The sequence below is a fragment of the Chelonoidis abingdonii genome, chromosome 26 (genome assembly GCF_003597395.2).
Source record: "Chelonoidis abingdonii isolate Lonesome George chromosome 26, CheloAbing_2.0, whole genome shotgun sequence".
Classification (NCBI taxonomy): domain Eukaryota; kingdom Metazoa; phylum Chordata; order Testudines; family Testudinidae; genus Chelonoidis; species Chelonoidis abingdonii.
The window spans coordinates 1,403,922-1,421,727 of NC_133794.1; the positions used below are offsets into that span (position 1 = coordinate 1,403,922).

General features: G+C 56.3%; 2 protein-coding genes across 4 annotated transcripts in view; both read left to right on the forward strand.

The window, feature by feature from the left end:
* ADGRE5 (adhesion G protein-coupled receptor E5) overlaps positions 1–17,806 on the forward strand; it is a 113,086-nt gene that overhangs the window by 52,881 nt on the left and 42,399 nt on the right. The gene's annotated exons all lie outside the window — the stretch shown is intronic.
* Positions 1,036–17,806, forward strand: part of LOC116825400 (adhesion G protein-coupled receptor E5-like) — a 57,966-nt gene continuing 41,195 nt past the window's right edge. Inside the window, exon 1 of the mRNA XM_075061201.1 lies at positions 1,036–1,148. Coding sequence (XP_074917302.1) covers positions 1,118–1,148 — 31 coding nt within the window. The 5' untranslated portion in view covers positions 1,036–1,117. The remainder of the gene's footprint in view (positions 1,149–17,806) is intronic.

Sequence of the window (17,806 nt, forward strand, 5' to 3'; positions counted from 1 at the left end):
TCTCAGCAGTGGGGGCCTCTTCCCAGCACTCGGATGGGCTTTGGATCTGGCCCCAGCTGGGCTGGAATGTCGCAGCTCTTCAGCTGTTGGGCTCCAAGGGGAAAAGCAGCCCCCGGCTGCCCGGTCCTGCTAATCCGGGCTCCGCACTGTGCTGGGGCTGCATTCCGGGAGGCACGAGGGGTGTGTGGGGCGGGCACAGACAGCAGCAGTGGCAGCATGGGGTGGAGATAAGGTTGGGGCCAGGGGCCAGGCTGGGACAGGCCCTGCTGGGTCATTCCCAGGGCCATCTCAGGGGAAGCGTCCAGGGGCAGGGGTGTCTCTGGTCCAAAGAAGGAGGCCTGCGCCTGGGGAGTTTAGAGCAGTGTCTGTGGTGTGTTAGAGTGGATGGGAGCCCAGCAGGTTGGTCTCCAACGCAGATATCCCCATATACACCGGACCCCTCCCTCCCAGCCTCCCTCAATCCGCCACTCACCCACCCCACGCCCCTTCCCCGCCTCACACCCCCTCCCCCCTCCATCAATCTATCCAGCCCCCCGCCATCCCGTCCTCAGGTGTTCCCCAGGCACGTCTCCCCCATTGCTAACCCCAGAAAGGGGGGCGCCTTCTGCCCCCCACTCTGTGCCTCGGGACTGGGGCAGACACCCGCTGTAGCAGCCCCCGGGGCGCCCCGATTGCCCCATGTGGCTGCCTGGTCGAGGGCAGCTGTGTAAACGGGAACCGAATCCATGCCCCGCCCCCGAGAGCCCCCGCGGGATGGGGGATTCAGCCAGACCGGGGTCTGTCATTTAGTGGGAGCCCCTGGTTAAAATATCGCCCGCACCTGCCTGTTAGCTGGGCCCTTTTCTGACACCCCCACGGCTCCCCCGAGCTCTCCCCGTCCCATCTCCCCACACATGGCCCTCCCCTTCCCTCCACCTATCCCACTCTCCTCCCCGCCCACGCCGGATCTCCAACCCCAGCCCTGTCTGCTAAGCAGAGAATAACGCCCCCCACCCCCTGCTCCAGTCCCAGCCTTGGGCGGGGCCCCCGCCCCCATGAGGCCGGCCCTGGCTCGGGGGCGCTGCCCTCTGGCTGCTGCTCGGTGTGCGCCGCTCGCTGGACTCCCTCGCCCCGCAGCATGGACTCGGCTCGCCGCCTGCTGCCCCTCGGTGAGCCCCCGACCGCGGCCCCGCCGCCCGGCTGCACCATGTGCTCGGCCTGGGCTGCTGCTTCCCGCGTGCCTTGCTGAGCTCGGTTCCCCGGGAGTGACTCCGGAGTCGCGCCGCCGTGGCTGCTGGTGGGCTCCGGGCCCCGGTAGAGCTGGGATCCCCGCAGGCTACGCTCCGAGTCTAGGGGCAGGAGCGTTGCTGGGGCCCGTAGGGGATGGGCCCGATTCTGACGCCACTTACTGTGGTGTGAATCCCCGGGGGCGGGGTCCCCGTTGGTGTGTTTTGCTGCCTGGATTCCCGGAGAGTGACGCTTATTTACACCCGTTGCCTTTACAGTGTCGTGACCGAGTGAGGGCAGGATTGGGCCCAGTCAGTGCCGGCGGGGTTGATTCTCCCCACCCGCCCCTCGTGGAAATCTGGAGCAACTGGGCCCGATTCTGCTCCCACAAGTTTTCCCCTTGTGTGACTCCAGTGGAGTGACTCCTGGATCCCGTGCTGGTGTGAATGGGACCAGGACACTTGTCTCTGGCAGGGCAGGGATCTGCTGGGCTGTCTCGGGCACTAGAGGATTGTGCTATTTGTCCGGCTGGGCTGGGGTCGTCTCTGACACTGTGGAGAGCAGCGTGTTACTGGGGGGGGTCACAGGCTGTCCCATCCTGGCTTGTACTCCAGAGAGAGATGATCCTTCTTTGACAGAGAAGCCAGGTGGTTTCTCCAGGCTCCTTGCAAGATGGTTCTGGTGCTGGGAAGTGAACCCAGGAGTCCTGGCTTCCAACTCTCCAGCTCTAATCCACCAGACCTCACTCCCCTCTCACTGCTGGGAATAGAACCCAGGTGTCCTGACAACCAGCTCCCCCGCCCCAGCTCTAACTACTAGACCCTGTTTCTCTCAGGCTACAGAAGCAGGGTTTGTAAACTGATTTTCAGGGTGTATCAATCAGATGGACTTTACACCAGGGATGGAGAGGCACCGGGACCAGATTTGAAAGCCTTTTGGGGACCCGTTTGAGGTGATCAGGCTTTGCATTTCCCCCAGGGAGGAATAGTTGGGTATGAGGCACTATCAGAGCTGGGGCGGGGGTGGAGGGAGGGTGCTAGTGTTGTCAATGGGCTGCCCCTCTGAACTGGAGTCCTGAGTGATTAATGACAGTGCAGAAGGCTGGATGCAATTGTCTGCTTGTGTCCTGGCTCTGCCCTTTCCCAGCCATTCTAGTCATGCTCATCCTGGGTCCAGTCAACTCCCCCTCCAAGCTTCATCCAAACTTAATCTGATCTTTGGGGGCAGGGGAAGTTCCAGGGTCACCTTCCCCACCCCCACCGGCCACTGATGCATCCACAGTCGCATCCTCTTTGGGCTGTGGGTGGTGCTGGAGCGTGGGATCTACCTCAGAGCTGGGAGCTGCAGCATCAGGAGCTGGGTGCCTGGTGTCCCGGGGTTCAGAGGAGGCTGGATGGGGAGGGGGCGGGTTGGAATGTGGGTCGGGGTCCTTTGCTTTGAAGTGTTTGAATTCTTCAGCTTCTGTAAGAGGAGAGATTAAAAAGACTGGGACTTTTCAGCTTGGAAAAGAGATGGCTAAGGGGAGATATGATTGAGGTCTATAAAATCATGACGGGTGTAGAGAAAGTAGATGAGGACGTGTTGTTTACTACTTCTCATAACACAAGAACTAGAGATCACCAAATGAAATGAATACGCAGCAGGTTTAAAACAAATAAAAGGAAATATTTCTTCACACAATGCACAGTCAACCTGTGGAACTCCATGGCAGAGGATGTGGTGAAGGCCAAGACCATAACAGGGTTCAAAAGAGAACTAGATAAATTCATATAGGATAGGTCCATCAATGGCTATTAGCCAGGATGGGCAGGATTGGTGTCTCTGGCCTCTGTTTGCCAGAAGCTGGGAATGGGCCTGTTCTGTTCATTCCCTCTGGGGCACCTGGCACTGGCCACTGTTGGCAGACAGGACACTGGGCTAGATGGTCCTTTGGTCTGACCCAGTAGGGCCATTCTTATGTTCTTATGTCTTTCACTTAAAGGAGCATTTGCCTGGCTTTAGATGCCTTCAGGGCAAAAAGGAAACCTAGGACTCCTGGGTTCTATCCCAGCAGGGGGGGGCGGGGTCTGGGGGCCTGGACTCCTGGGTTCTATCCCCACAGTTGGCGGGAGGGGTGTTTTTTGTGAGTTCTTGTCTAAGTGACTGGCGGTACAAAGGGCTGGATCCTGTTGGGTGCTCAGTGCCCTGCCCCTCCGTGTGCCCTATGTCCTGGGGCGGGGGAGGTGCCACGCCTGTGACGCCAGCAGAGAAGCCTCGTTTTCAGAAATATTTCTGTCCATGTGGTGCCAAGTGATTAATAAAATGGAGCGTTCCTTGCCCTACTTGGCCCTGCCAGTCCAGCCGCCCTCTGGGGAGGGAGAGAGGGAGATGGAGACATGAGTGCTGCCCTGGGTCTGTGCCCACCCACCTTCCCAGAGCTTTAGGGGCTCTGGTTTTCAATCCAGATTTAGGCTTCTGAAATGAGAAGCCTGACTTACAAAGGGGCTGCGATTTGTAGGCAGGCAGCGCCGTCTAGTCGACGGAGTGTCTGCGTGGGAGTCAGAACACCTGGGTTCTTTCCACTGATTTGGCAAGTCACTTCACTGTTCTGTGCTTCAGTTTCCCCACTTGCCTTTTGTCAGTTGAGACTGGGAGCCCTTTGGGGCAGGGGCTATCTCTCGCTGTGGGTCTGTGCAGCCCCTGGCACAATGGGGCCTCAATTTTGGTCAGGGCTGATAGTTGCTTCCGTAATTCCCTTAATAACGAGCATTCTCAGATCCTGCAGAATCTGGGCATAACCAGCCAGCCAGGCCAGCTATCTTAGGAGACTTGATGTTGATTTAGGTGCCAGATTTCAGATGCCCAAATTTGGCACGTGGGTCCCCATCTGGGGGCTGGATTCTGCACTGCATGTTCCAACTAAGCTCTCGTTGAAGGCAGGTGCTGGTGCGCTGGGCTCAGGAGTGGATCCAGGGGTAGTTTGAACTCCTGTAGCTGCTGTTTTCTTTGATGCCTCCTGAGGTCTGTGTGGCACAGCCCAGCTGGCAGCAGCTCTGTGGCACAGGTGCCTGAGTGGGGAAAATTGGGGTTCAATTCTCGGCTTTGGTACTGAGTCGCTCTGTGCCTTGGTTTCCACAGCAGTAAAATGGGGCGAATGGTCCTTCACTTGCCTTGTCTGTTTGGGTCATTGGCTCTCAAATCAATGGCAAGGTTTGTAGGTGCTGAGTTTGGTGCACTGGGGCCTTGGGGCCACAGCAGTATGGCTAATAAATACCAGCTGTGGCTTGTGTGTGCTTGACAGTAGGATGGTAGGTGCCAGGCATTTCTTTGATCAGTGGCTTTGTTATTTGCATTTTACTTCTTGGTTTCATAAAGCAGGTGAGAGAGGAGGAAGATAATGTGGAGCAAAGGGCCGATGGGTCTGGGAGCCAGGACTCCTGGGTTCTCTTCCTGGATCTCTAGTGGTTGGAGAAGGGAGCTGGGAGCCAGGACTCCTGGGTTCTCTTCCCAGCTGCCATTTGCTCTGAGACAGTGGGTTAATTGTCTCTCAGTGCCTCAGTTTCCCCACCTGTAAAATGGGGATGGTGGCAGCTCCTTTCTCAGCAGGTGGAGCCATGCGGGCTGTGAATATCCATGTAGCGCTTCAGGACTAGCCTGTCTCCTCTTTGCCAGGGGCCATCTTTCTGGTATATTGGGGACCCAGTCCCAGGCTAAGCACTACCATATTACACGTAATACTAACTCCAGCCTTGCTGCCCCAAGCCTTGAAGCATTGAGACAGGCTCTCGAAAATCCTGAGTGGCTTGAAGAAGATAGTGAGATCGCAATGTGGGGTTCCTTGCGGTCTCGTAGCCCTCTGGGGGGTGTCACATTTCTGAGTTTCACTCTGCCATCCAGAGGGTTAGAAACTTGCTTTTAATCAGAGCCCAGATCCTCATAATCCCAGGAGTCCAGAATCTGGGGCTTTAAGAAAAGCAACAACTGTCACAAGGCCGATGGTAAAATCACAAGTGTCAACAGCACCATGACGCCCTTTGTCTCCTGTATCGGGACCCGGAGCTTTGGAAGAAATGGCTGGCTGGGGGTCGAGGTGGGGATTGGTTGTATCTCCAGGGGCTGGGGGTTGGCGGAGGGACATCTCATATCTTGGGGGGGGGGGTTGGAGGATGAGCTAACCTGGCAGGGGGGGAAGTGGGCACTGTTTTGCCGGATAAGGCATTGCATGGCTGATTTCGAAATCAAGAGCAGAACTGAAAGGTGGGTGATGAGTTGTGGGAAATGATGAGAAGTCTAGGAAATGACGGGTCCCGTAACCTCTTCTCATCCCCCCCCAAAACCCCCTCGTCTTGTGCCAGGGCTGGCACCTGGGCAGAGTGAGCATGAGCCAGCATGGGGGGCAGGGGGAGTAAATTCTCCCAGGTCACCATGGCAGCAGGGCAGGCACTGCCCCCTCACTTTGGTGCTGGTGGAATTGATAACACAAGGGGCAGATCAGTGGTGGATCGGGCCCACCTGGGGGATCAGGCCTCTGTTGTGAGATGTGGGGGCTGGGCAGAAAAGCAGATACAGTATTGTGGGGGGGGGGGTCAGTTCTCTGGGTCCCCGCAGGGTTACTCAGTAGCAGTGAGATGCTGAGATGACAGCGATTCCTGGAAACTACCCAGGGCAGAGGAAAGCGCGGGGGGGCCAGAGCCCAGCTGGTATGAATTGGCCTCTTTCCACTGAGCTTGCTAGGGCTAGACCAGTTTACACCCGCTGGGGACTTGCCCAGAACGTCAGGGGTTGACTCCAAGAAGAGGGGTGCAAAGTGTCCCCTTTGAGAGGGGACTGGTGTCTGGTGGGGGATAGCCAGGACTCCTGGGTTCTAGCCCCAGCTCTGGGAGGGCAGTGTGGTGTAGTGGTTAGAGCAGGGGGACTGGGAGCCAGGGCTCCTGTATCTAGCCCCAGGTCTGGGAGGGCAGTGTGGTGTAGCGGTTAGAACAAGGGATGCTAGGAGCCAGGGCTCCTGTATCTAGCCCCAGCTCCAGGAGGGCAGTGTGGTGTAGCGGTTAGAACAAGGGATGCTAGGAGCCAAGGCTGCTGTATCTAGCCCCAGCTCTGGGAGGGCAGTGCGGTCTAGTGGTTAGAACAGGGCTCCCAGCACAGGGCTATGGTTTGAAGCAGCAGCAGCAAGACTGGGCTCCTGAGGGGTGCAGAGGTGGGGAAAAGTGCAGTAAGTTTCCTGCCTCTTTAGATGGGCAGGGACTTTCCAGGGGCAGCTGCATCGGGGGAGGGGGAGCTGCATCAGCTGCTGCTGCTGCCGCCCCCACCTACGCCGGGTGCATGGAGGGGGCACTCAGCATCTGCTCGGCTGGAAACACAGGGCTGGGGGAGTCGCTGCTTGGTGTGTGGCTGGGAATGTGGGACCAGTGGGGCTGGGCGAAAATGTTGCCTCCCACGGGCCCCGCACTTCCGGGAGGGAGGGGCAGGGGATTGCCCGTGGGGTGTTCCCTGGGCAGGATGACACCTGGCTTTCACTCTGCGTCACCCGCCCAGCTCAGGGTTTCCCACTCTGACCCTCCTGAGAGTGGCGGGGGTGCTCCAGAGCTCCCACGTCCCAGGCAAATAGCATCTTGCTGGGCACTTTGCCAGCCTGTGAGCTGCACATGTGTGGGCTGGTGCGTGGAGGAGTGGCGGCTGGGGGCTGACTCTTGGCTGCCCTGGGAGAGGAGGTTACACCAGGGCTAGGATCTGGCTGAGTGAGCAGATGGAAGACGTTTCTGCCTTACAGAGGTGTCACTCCAATGAGGCCAGATCCCACCTGGTGTAAACTGGCTGTCGCTCCTTGGGAGTCCGTGGGGCCAGACCCTGTAGCTCCCTTCGACGTCAGTGCACTTACCCCGATTCCAGCAGCTGAGGCTCCACCCCAGAGCCCGATCCGTCCCGTGTGCTCTAACCCTGCTCCCAGCGGCCAGGGCTCTGCCCTCCTGGCCCTCCCAGGGCTGAGGTCACTGGGGCACAAGGCTCCTGTCTCAATAACTGCTGAGCTCCAGGCACTGACCCTGCTGGGAACGTTTCTCCTGGTGACTAACGGGGCCTGGTCAGGAAGCAAATCGCACAGGCCAGCGTTCCCAGCACGCTGCTGCTTTGACTCCAATCCGCCCCCCGTGTCTCCGCTTGGCCCCATTCCACAATGGAGCCCTGGCTCCCGGCTCCCTGTCTCCTCTGCCCCCAGCCGGGGATATTTCCTGCCTCCAGCTGCCTTCTTTATTTCAGGGGCCTGAGTATTAATAGGAGACTGGGGAGGATTTTGTCAGCCGGCATCTAGCTCTGCCCACGTGTCCAGCGCCCGGCATTCTGCTCGGGGGGAAGGAAAGCGGGGGCGGGGAAGGTCTCCGTTGTTATCGGTGGGAGCCCCTGGCTCTATCCTCTGCTTATTGCCTCTCTACATAAATCCAGAGTCACTCCAGTTATGCCAGTGGATTCACACTGTTCTGCTAACTGGTGTCTGGTTTGGATATCACACTCTTAGTACTTAGATTAGAGAAACTCAGAGAGCCCACCCAAGATCAGAGGCCCCTATTGTCATGGGTGCTCCACAGACCCTGCCCAAGTTCTAGGAACCCAAATGTGGTGGATGCTTTACAGACACCTAAGAGAGACAGCCCCTGCCTTGAAGAGCTCACAAACTACACTGATAATGTGTGGGAGGGGAAACTGAGGCACAGAGGGGGGAAGTGACTTGCTGAAGGTCACCCAACAAGCCAGTGGCAGAGGTGAGACTAGAACCTAGGTGTCCTGACCCCTAGGCTTGTGGCCGAGCTGCTAGGCGGTGCTGCTTCCAGCCAGCATTACGCTGTGATGTTACTAGTTACTCTAGATTCCCTCTGGTGTAGCCGAGATCAGAGTGTGGCCCCCTAAAGTGGAATGGCTCCTTCCTATGATCCCAGGGTTAAAAATGAGACAATGGGGTCAGGTCCCCAGCAGATGTAAAGTGACCCCACTGACTCCAATGGAGCGATGCTGTTTGACCCCACCTGGGAACCTGGCCCATTGACCCCAGCTGGGCTCTGGACTGGTGCTGCAGGGACGCAGATCTTAACCTGGGGTGTTTCCTGGGGACACCTGCCATCTAGTTGAATTCAAAGGCTGCCTTTCAGCTCCCCCTCCTCTGCTCCTCCCCCCCACCCCACCCCGGCCAAATGTTGCGGTTTTACAACTGCAGTGTCCCGGTTCACGTGTGTTTTTTCCTTTCCGCTGTTGCAGAGCAACGGATCCACACAAACACTGAATCATAGAATATCAGGGTTGGAAGGGACCTCAGGATGTCATCTAGTCCAACCCCCTGCTCAAAGCAGGACCAGTCCCCAACTAAATCATCCCAGCCAGGGCTTTATCAAGCCTGAGCTTACAAACCTCTAAGGAAGGAGATACCCCCTCCTCCCTAGGTAACCCATTCCAGTGCTTCACCACCCTCCTAGTGAAAAAGTTTTTCCTAATATCCAACCTAAACCTCCCTCACTGCATCTTGAGACCATTACTCCTTGTTCTGTCATCTGCTACCACTAAGAACAGTCTAGATCCATCCTCTTTAGAGCCCCCTTTCAGGTAGTTGAAAGCAGCTATCAAATCCCCCTCATTCTTCTCTTCTGCAGACTAAACAATCCCAGTTCCCTCAGCTTCTCCTCATAAGTCATGTGCTCCAGCCCCCTAATCATTTTTGTTGCCCTCCACTGGACTCTTTCCAATTTTTTCACATCCTTGTAGTGTGGGCCCCAAAACTGGACACAGTACTCCAGATGAGGGCCTCCTCAATGCTGAATAGAGGGGAATGATCACGTCCCTTGATCTGCTGGCAGTGCCCCTATGTAATGGCCCCTCACTCTCCTGCTTGGAGGGAGGCCACTCAGCCTCACTATTCACACACCCCTCAAGTCCACCTCCAGGAATGCGGAGATGGCACCCTCCTCCTCCCCCAGCCAGGAGAAAAAGTCTGCATTGACATGGTCCTTATCTGCTCGATGCCAAACCATGAAGGTATAAGGCTGCAGGGTTAGGTACCAACGCATAATCTGGGGCGTTGTCTCTTTTGCCGTTTGTAGCCACTTCAGAGGTGCATGGCTAGTCACTAGTACGAAGGGGCCATCTACACGATAATATCTTAAGGTGTCCACTGCCCCAGGAACTCCCTGTCAAAATCAGGGCTGAAGAGCACCAGCTCCTCGCATAGACAGTCCTTGAGGGTTTGAAAGCCCTGTTGGCATTCGTTTGTCCACCGCACGTGCTGAGGGCTCTCCTTCCTTAGGAGCTCTGTCAGTGGGGCTGCGATTGAAACAAACCCGAGGACGAAGTGGCAGTAGCAGCCTGCTAGCCCCAGGAATTGCCGCACCTGTATCTTTGTAGTGGGATCCTCACTGGCCTGTAATGCCTGGACCTTCCGCACCAAAGGTCGTACTTTCCCTTTCCCAAGCATATATCCCAAGTAGGTGGTCTCTTGCCAGCCAATTTTTCATTTCTCAGGGTTGACCATCAGCCCGGCATCCCGCAGGACCCGTAAGACGGCAGCGAATTGGTTGAGGCGATCCTCCCATTGGCGGCTGTAAATCACTACGTCATCAAGGTGTGCCGCCACATAGGCTTTGTGTGGCTGCAGGACCCGATCCATCAGCCTCTGAAAGGTAGCGGGTGCCCCATGAAGGCCGAAAGGCATTTGGGTAATTGATACAACCCAGTGGGGGTAGCAAAGGTGGTCTCCTGAGCTGTCAGACTTAGGGGGATTTGCCAGTACCCCTTTGTAAGGTCCAGCGTACTGATGTACTGAGCGTCTCCCAGGCGGTCCAATAGTTCGTTGGATAGGCGTCAAATTTGGAGATGTTATTGACCCTCCTAAAGTCAGTGCAGAAGCGGACTGTCCCATCTGGGTTTGGGACCAAAATGATGGGGCTGTTGCTTTGCAATTTCTCAATTACTCCCAGCTCCAGCATGGTCTGTACCTCCTCCTACACTATTTCCCACTTGCAGCGTGGCAACGGTCTGGTAGCCTCTCGTACGACCTCCCCTGGGTTGGTTATTTTATATTGCGCAAGTGTGGTTTGTCCAGGTCTTGCTGTAAATGTTTTAGGGGAGGACTTTACCAGTCCTCAGGCCTGCTTCCATTGTTTCTCGGTCAAGGTATCTCCCAATTGCAGCTCATTGGGGTCGGTGGGGACTGGGAGTTCAGGTTCGGGCTCCGGGGGGGACACAGTGCGATCAGGAGCCCCTCCCGCTCCTACCAGGCCTTCAACAGATTGACGTGATGGATTTGCTTTATCTTCTTTCAGTTGGGTTGTGACACTTCATAGGTCACTGGCCCAACCTGGCAAATAACCTCATAAGGCCCCTGCCACCGTGCTAGCAGTTTTGACTCCTCCGATGGGAGTAGGAGCAACACCCTCTCGCCAGGCACAAAGGTCCTTCCTTGGGATTCCTGATTATTCATCTTCATAGAATATCAGGGTTGGAAGGGACCTCAGGAGATCATCTAGTCCAACCCCCTCCTCAAAGCAGGACCAATCCCCTGGCAGATTTTTACCCCAGTTCCCTAAATGGTCTCCTCAAGGATTGAACTCACAACCCTGGGTTTAGTAGGCCAATGCTCAAACTACTGAGCTATCGCTTCCCACTTCTCCTGAGCTTTTTGGGCATTCTGCAGGTTTTCTGTCGCCAGGTCCCCCACCCAGGTCAGTCGGTCCTGGAGTTGCAGGATGTACTGGAGCAGGTAGTGTGAGGGGAATGGCGCTTGTTCCCAGTTCTCCCACAAGGTCAAGTAGGCCCTTTGGTTGTCGGCCGTACAGCAACTCAAAGGGGGAGAATTTGGTCAAGGATTGAGGTACCTCCTGGAGGGCCAATAACGGGTGGGATCAGCTGGTCCCATTGGCGCATATCTTTTTGGGGGATTTTCCGCAACATATGCTTCAATGTGTGATTGAAGCATTCCACTAGTCTGTCAGTTTGGGGGTGGTAGACAGGTTTGTAATTTTTTTATCCCCAGGAGGTCACAGACTTGGTGCAGAAGCTTTGATGTAAAATTGGTGTCTTGGTTGGTCAGGATTTCCCAGGGAAGGCCTACCTGGGTAAAGATCTTCAGGAGCTCAGCAGCAATTGTCCAGGCTGTGATGTTTCGAAGTGGGATGGCTTCTGGGAAATGAGTGGCATAATCCAGGACCACTAGGATATACTGGAACCCTGCAACACTCTTGGGCAGAGGCCCCACCAGATCCATGGCTGTCCTCTCGAAAGGAGTGCCTATGACGGGCAACAGAATGAGCTGGGCTCTCAGGACAACCTTTGGCGTGGCTCGTTGACACTCTGGGCACGAATCGCAAAAGTTCCTTATCTCCCTATGCACCCCAAACCAGTAGAAGTGGGCCAGGATCCAGGCCAAAGTTTTCTCATGGCCCAGGTGGCCAGCTGCCGGGACATCATTGGCCAGCTGCCGCACCACCCGTCAGTGGCATCACGGAACCATGAGTTGTGCCCATGCCTCATCAGTCTGGGTCTTCCAGGTGATCTGGTACAGGCAATCCCCCACCAACTCAAAATGGGGGTATGTGGTTGCCTGGTGGGGCAGGGTCAGGGTCCCATTAACCCTGAGGAATTGTTCGTGTGCCCATCTAAGGGTGGGGTCCTCCCGTTGGTCTCGACTGAAATCTGCATCGAATGTTGGGGCCTCTTTCTGACCGGGTTTCCCGCCTTCTGGCTGGTCTGGGTTCAGGGGGCCAGCAGACTGGTCCTCCCCATTGAGGTCCTCCAGGCCTTGGTCCACTTCTTCCACAGGTTCCCCTTCAAGGGTGGTCCCTGCGCAGGAGGTCCTGTCAGTTGTCCACAGGAGCCCCGTGAAGCCCTTCCAGTCTCAGCCCAGGAAGGATGACCAGGTACCCCAGCTTCGGGGCTAGCCCAGCCATCAGGGTCTGGGTTTCTCCCTTTACAGTCAGGGTCACCATGGTCTTGGGGTAAGATCGCACATCCCTATCGATACACTGGAGTTGAAGGAACCCTAGTGACGGTTCAGGCCGGGGACGAGGCCCTGGCGGACAGGCATCCGCCCACACTCTGAATCAATGAGCGCAGAGGCTCCATTCACTGTAATGGGGACAGTGGGTTTACCTGAGGGTTGTTTACTGGCCAGGCCTCCCCGAAGCTGCCGTCCATCATCGAGCGCTCTCGATAGAGGTGCCTGAGGCGGCCACAGGCGAAACGGGCTGAGTTCAGAGTGTCGAGGCTGGGCCAGCGCAGTAGGTGCTGGGGCCGGCGCCTCAGCAGCCTGGAATCTCTTTCCGATAGGGGCATCTAGCGGCGGGCCCCGCTCTGCCAGGGCCTTTGTCGGGTCAGGCTGACATCCTGGCCATCCAAGGGTCTTAGGACAGGTCGGGGCTCGCTTCTCTGACCCCGAGCCTTCTCTTCACAAGACTGGGCTGGCACAATGGTTATAGGATGGGGTCCTGGTCCTAGAGGGGTCTCAGCCACCACAAAGTCCTCCATCAAAGCCACGGCCTGGCTCAGCGTAGTTGGTCGGTGGCGCAGAACCCAAGTCCTGAAGGATACGCACAAAGTGCTCGAGCGCCACTTGTTCTGCTACCTTGGCCCCCGTATGCTGTTCTGGCTGTAGCCACCGCCAGCAGGCCTCCCTCACCTGCTGGATTACAACCCTGGGTCGGGCTCCCGGTGGGTACGTCTTCTCGCAGCGTCACCTCCAGAACATCTCAGGGGTGATCTCCAGGACATCAAGAACTGTGTCCTTCAGTCGCGCATATTCATGGATTTCAGCCACAGGAAGTGCCCTGTAGGTGACTTGGGCCGGGCCCGTTAGGTACGGCACCAACAAAGGGGCCCATTGGGCCAAGGGCCACTTAGCCGCAGAGGCGACTCTCTCAAAAGTAATTAAAAATGTCTCGGGATTGTTGTCCGGCCCCACCTTAGTCAGGCGTATGGGCACAGCTGGATCCAGGGGTCCCGAAGGCCCACGGGGGTTGGGCGGTCCTGGGGTCGGCAAGAGGGCCGCAAGCTGCTGCAGGCATTGCTGTTGTTGCTCGCGGTTTTGGACCCCCAACTCCTGGATCAGCTGCTGTTGCTGGCTGCCAGGTTGTTGCAGCAGCTGTTGTTGTTGCTGCTGCTGGCTCTCAGCTTACCACTTGATTAACTTTTCCACCTCCATCCTCCCTATACTGGTGGAGGGCGACGATGCCCTATAAAGTTTGCAGTTGGCTCGTCCCCTTATCTCAGGGGAGGGGACGAAATCCCCACTTCTGGTACCACGTGTAATGGTCCCTCACTCTCCCACTCGGAGGGAGGCCACTCAGCCTCACTACACCCTACTTATCCAGCCCAAAATGCCGTTAGCCTTCTGGCAACAAGGGCACACCGCTGACTCATATCCAGCTTCTTGTCAACTGGAACCCCTAGGTCCTTTTCTGCAGTGGCTGGGATTGTTCTGTCCTAAGTGCAGGACTCTGCACTTGTCCTTGTTGAACCTCATCAGGCTGGGTTTTTGACACGACCTCAGAATAAGGAACAGGCTGGGGCCGGAGGGCGGGGAGGGGCCATGAAATGGGCAGGATGCAAAGTGCTGGCAAAGGCACCAAGAGGTAAATCTGTAAAAGGTCTCGGAGCCAAATTCCCTAGCGACCCAGACACCTCCCCATGCTTGGATCTCACTGAACAATCCAGCTCTAAGAGCCTGTTTTCCCTAGTGAGTTAACAGGAGACACAGCTCCCCCTAACTCAAGCCTGGCCACACATTATCACCTAGTGGTTAGAGCAGAGGGGTCTGGGAGGCAGGACTCCTAGGCTCTGTCCCCAGCTCTGGAGGGGAGCGGGGTCTAGCAGGTTAGCGCAGGGTGGGGCCAGAAGTCTGGACTCCTGTGTAACCCCAGCTCTGACACTCCCACTCAGTGACCTGCCTGCTCATCTGGGCCTCAGTTTCCCCACGTGTGAAATGGGGATAATGATTGCTCCTTGAGTGGAGTGCCCTTGAAAAGGGGCTAAGAGAGTGTTGAAAGCACTGGGCAAGGCTCCATGGAGAATGGCTGGAGACCTGGAAATGTCTGGCAGGGGCACCTAGGATTAGGGGGATGGGGGAGATCTCCAGCTCTGTCAACTGGGAAACCAGGCTGCCTGCTTGGCTCACCTGTCTGTCTTCCAGCTCTGGTCCATCCGTCTGTCTGTCTAACCTTTACTGTGTAGGGGCCAGACCAGCAGTTCTCAAATGCGGCTGCTGTGGCCGGATGCTGCCACCAGTGGATTTTTTATGGCCACGGCAGCCTCCAAAGTGGAGACTGGGGGGGAAAGTAGCGGCCCCTCCCTGCAGCGCCCAGCTGAACAGCTGTTACCGAGGCCAGCTAGATGCTTCAGGCAGCGCCTCTGGAGACACGTGGGGCTGACCTGCATCCGGTTGCTGGGAAGCTCACCTGGGCAGCTCCTGTTGTACAGACAAAACTACACAGGATATTTTCAGGGGGCAAGACAAAGATGCCACATTTATTATGATAACAATTTGATTTATGACCAATAACTAGTATCTTAATCCTTATACACACACATTATACCTAATACCTATACACACACACACACACACACATCCATCAGATGTTCTGCAGCTGCATAGTTACCAGTCCTGGACATAGCTTGAGTTCATGGCTTGATTTTGCAGCTTGGGTTCGTAGCTTGTGGTGGTAACTGGCCAGGAAAGCCGGGGACAAGGATGAGCTGGGTCTCTGCTGCGCCTGCACCGATGCTCTTCCATGTTGGCAGCAGAATGTTACCCTCCAAAGTCTCCCATCTCACCCATCCTTTTTGTAGGCTTTAGTTTGAATCCAGAGTCTATAGGTCTTGGTGTGTCTCGCTGCCTCTGGGTTTGGTGATTGATCACTCGTCAGTTGCAGGCCTGACTTTCAGCCTCGGATCTGGCTTTGATCTTCCTTCTATTGTACCTTTTCTTTTTAGGCTGGACTCTTCTTACTTTGTTAGGGCTCTTGTCTGCATCTTCAGCCAGTGGGGGTTGGAGGAAGCTTTTACAACATGGAGTGAGGGCTTGGCTACATTGGCACTTTATAGCGCTGCAACTTTCACTCTCAGGGGTGTGAAAAAACACCCCCCTGAGCGCTGCAAGATGCAGCGCTGTAAAGTGTCAGTGTAATCAGGGCAGCAGCCCTGGGAGCACGGCTCCCAGCACTGCACGCTACACCCATAAGGGATGTGGTTTACAAGCAGCGCTGGGAGAGCTCTCTCCCAGCGCTGCGGCTCTGACCACACTCACACTTCAAAGCGCTGCTGCGGCAGCGCTCCCACAGCGCTGCCAGGGCAGTGCTTTGAAATTTCTAATGTAGCCATACCCTGAGTGTTTTAAAATGGGGGTTGAATTATAGTATGGCAAACAGGGAATAGACGTTACAATATAGACAAGTGTAGTGGATGACAAACAGTGAGCAGAAGTTACAATGTAGGCATGTGTAATAAATGGTGAGCAGAAGTTACAATACTGAAACATTGCAAGTCTCAGTGATTTAAGCAGGAATTGGACTGCTAGTGAAACTTACAAAGGCAGCTGACTTAACAGCTCTGGCTCTTAACAAGCATTTTTATTGTCAATTAGCCAGTTCTTGGGGTAACCGGTTTTATGAACAAACGTTTCATTCCTAAAACTTTACTTATGAATTTACATTAATAAAGTGAACAATTAAAAAGAATTTCATTCATCAGTTCTACACTCTCCCCACCCAGCTGGGACTCCACAGGTGGCTGGGGAGTTCCCGACCCACCTTCCCCGGGGCATGGACACAGACGGGTTTGTCAGACCAGCCACCAGCAGGAGTTGGTAGCCGCACTCTGAGATGAGAACACCTGGACTAGAGTCCCCGCCCACTATAGGGCCCCCCAACTCCATTTTGCTGGGGTCCTGCACAGACCTGGCCTGAAATCAGGGTCTCCGGTTGTGCCGGGCACGGTGCAGACACGCAGTGGGCTCTGAGTCCCTTTAAAAATATGCCTGCGCTAAAGAGCTCGCAGTCTAATTAGACATGGGGTGGAAAGAGAAACTGAGGCAAGGAGCAGGGACGTGACTTACCCAAGGTCACCCAGCAGGCCAGTGACAGAGTTGGGCAATGGAGCCCTGGTGTCCTGACTTCCCGCCCTGCACCGCCGCCAACGCTGTACTGCTTGCGCCGTTCTCCCCAGTGCCCTATCGGGCGAGGCCCCCCAGTGTAGAGCTGCACAGGAATTTCCTGGCCTAGCCCAGCTTGGAAAGTGATTGCTCACAAAGACAATGGTGATGGCTCCGGAGAGCCTGATCCCCCTCCTCCCCCAGGTCCGCGTGACACAGAGGCCAAAGTGCAGGGCGAAGAGAGGAATTAATGCCGGTTACAGGCCTGCAGCTGGCTCTGGAAAGGCCCCAGCTGTCCGGGGCAGGGGGGGCTGTGAGCGAGGGGGGCTCTGACTGAACCGTGTGCAAAGCGACACTATGTCATGGCTGGACCCAGATCCAGTCACTCGCTGGAGCCCTGGGCAAAGTCTGAACCAGTCTGACCCATTTCTTGGCCTCTGGGTGTCCTCGCACACCTGGACACTAGTATCTGGTCCCTCGCACCAATCCCTAGCCCCTGGGTGTCCTTGCACACCCAGGCACTAGCACGTGAGTCCCTCACATCAATGCCCAGACCCTAGGTGTCCTTGTGCACCTGGGCACTAGCACCAGGGTACCTCGCACCAATCCCTGGCCCCTGGGTGTCCTTGCACACCCAGGCACTAGTACCTGAGTCCCTCATACCAATCCCCAGCCCCTGGGCATCCTTGCACACCTGGCCACTAGTGCCAGGTTCCTTTGCACCAATCCCTGGCCCCTGGGTGTCCTTGCACATCCAGGCACTAGCACCAGGATCCCTAGCACCAATCCCCAACCTCTGGGTGTCCTCACACACCCGGGCACTAGCACCAGGGTCCCACACAACAGCTGCCACAGGGCCAGGCTCCCTAGTAGGGCAGGCTCTGTGCTCAGCACTTGTAGCTGGGATGAGCTCAGCGACCTTGTTAGCAACCTGCCCCATTGCAGCCCCTGACGGCTCAGGGCTTTTGCACCGCTTGAGTCCTGCCCTTCAGAGAAGTGGGGGTGGGTGGGAGGGGGAAGTAGCCAGGAGATAAGTGGCTTTGTGAAAAGGGAACCAATAAAACCCCTAGTTACCACCCGGATGTTTTCACAACAGCCAGCCTTGGCACTTCCCCCAGATCCCACGGTCTCACTCCGTGGGAGTCTGTAGGGCCAGCCCCCGAGCTGGGGTGACAGCCTCGCTCCATTGCCCTAGCAAACTACTGCTCCCTCCCTTCTCCCCCTGCCCCCCCGGCCCCTCTGCTTCAGCCCTGGGTGTTGGGTCTCTATATAAAGGTGCAGTCCATCTGTGGCCTTTCTACTGAGACTGGGTCAGGTCACTTCCTCTCTTGCATTAGGTGTATCATGGTAGCAGCTACAGACTCCTGAGTGAGACTGGGGGGCCCATGCACCAGGTGCTGCACAGACCCTGCCTGTTCTTGGGGCCCTGCGGTGCCGGGCACAACACAGACAGCCATTGCCCCAAAGAGCTAGACAAAGGAAAGCCCTTGGGGCAGATTTTTTTGT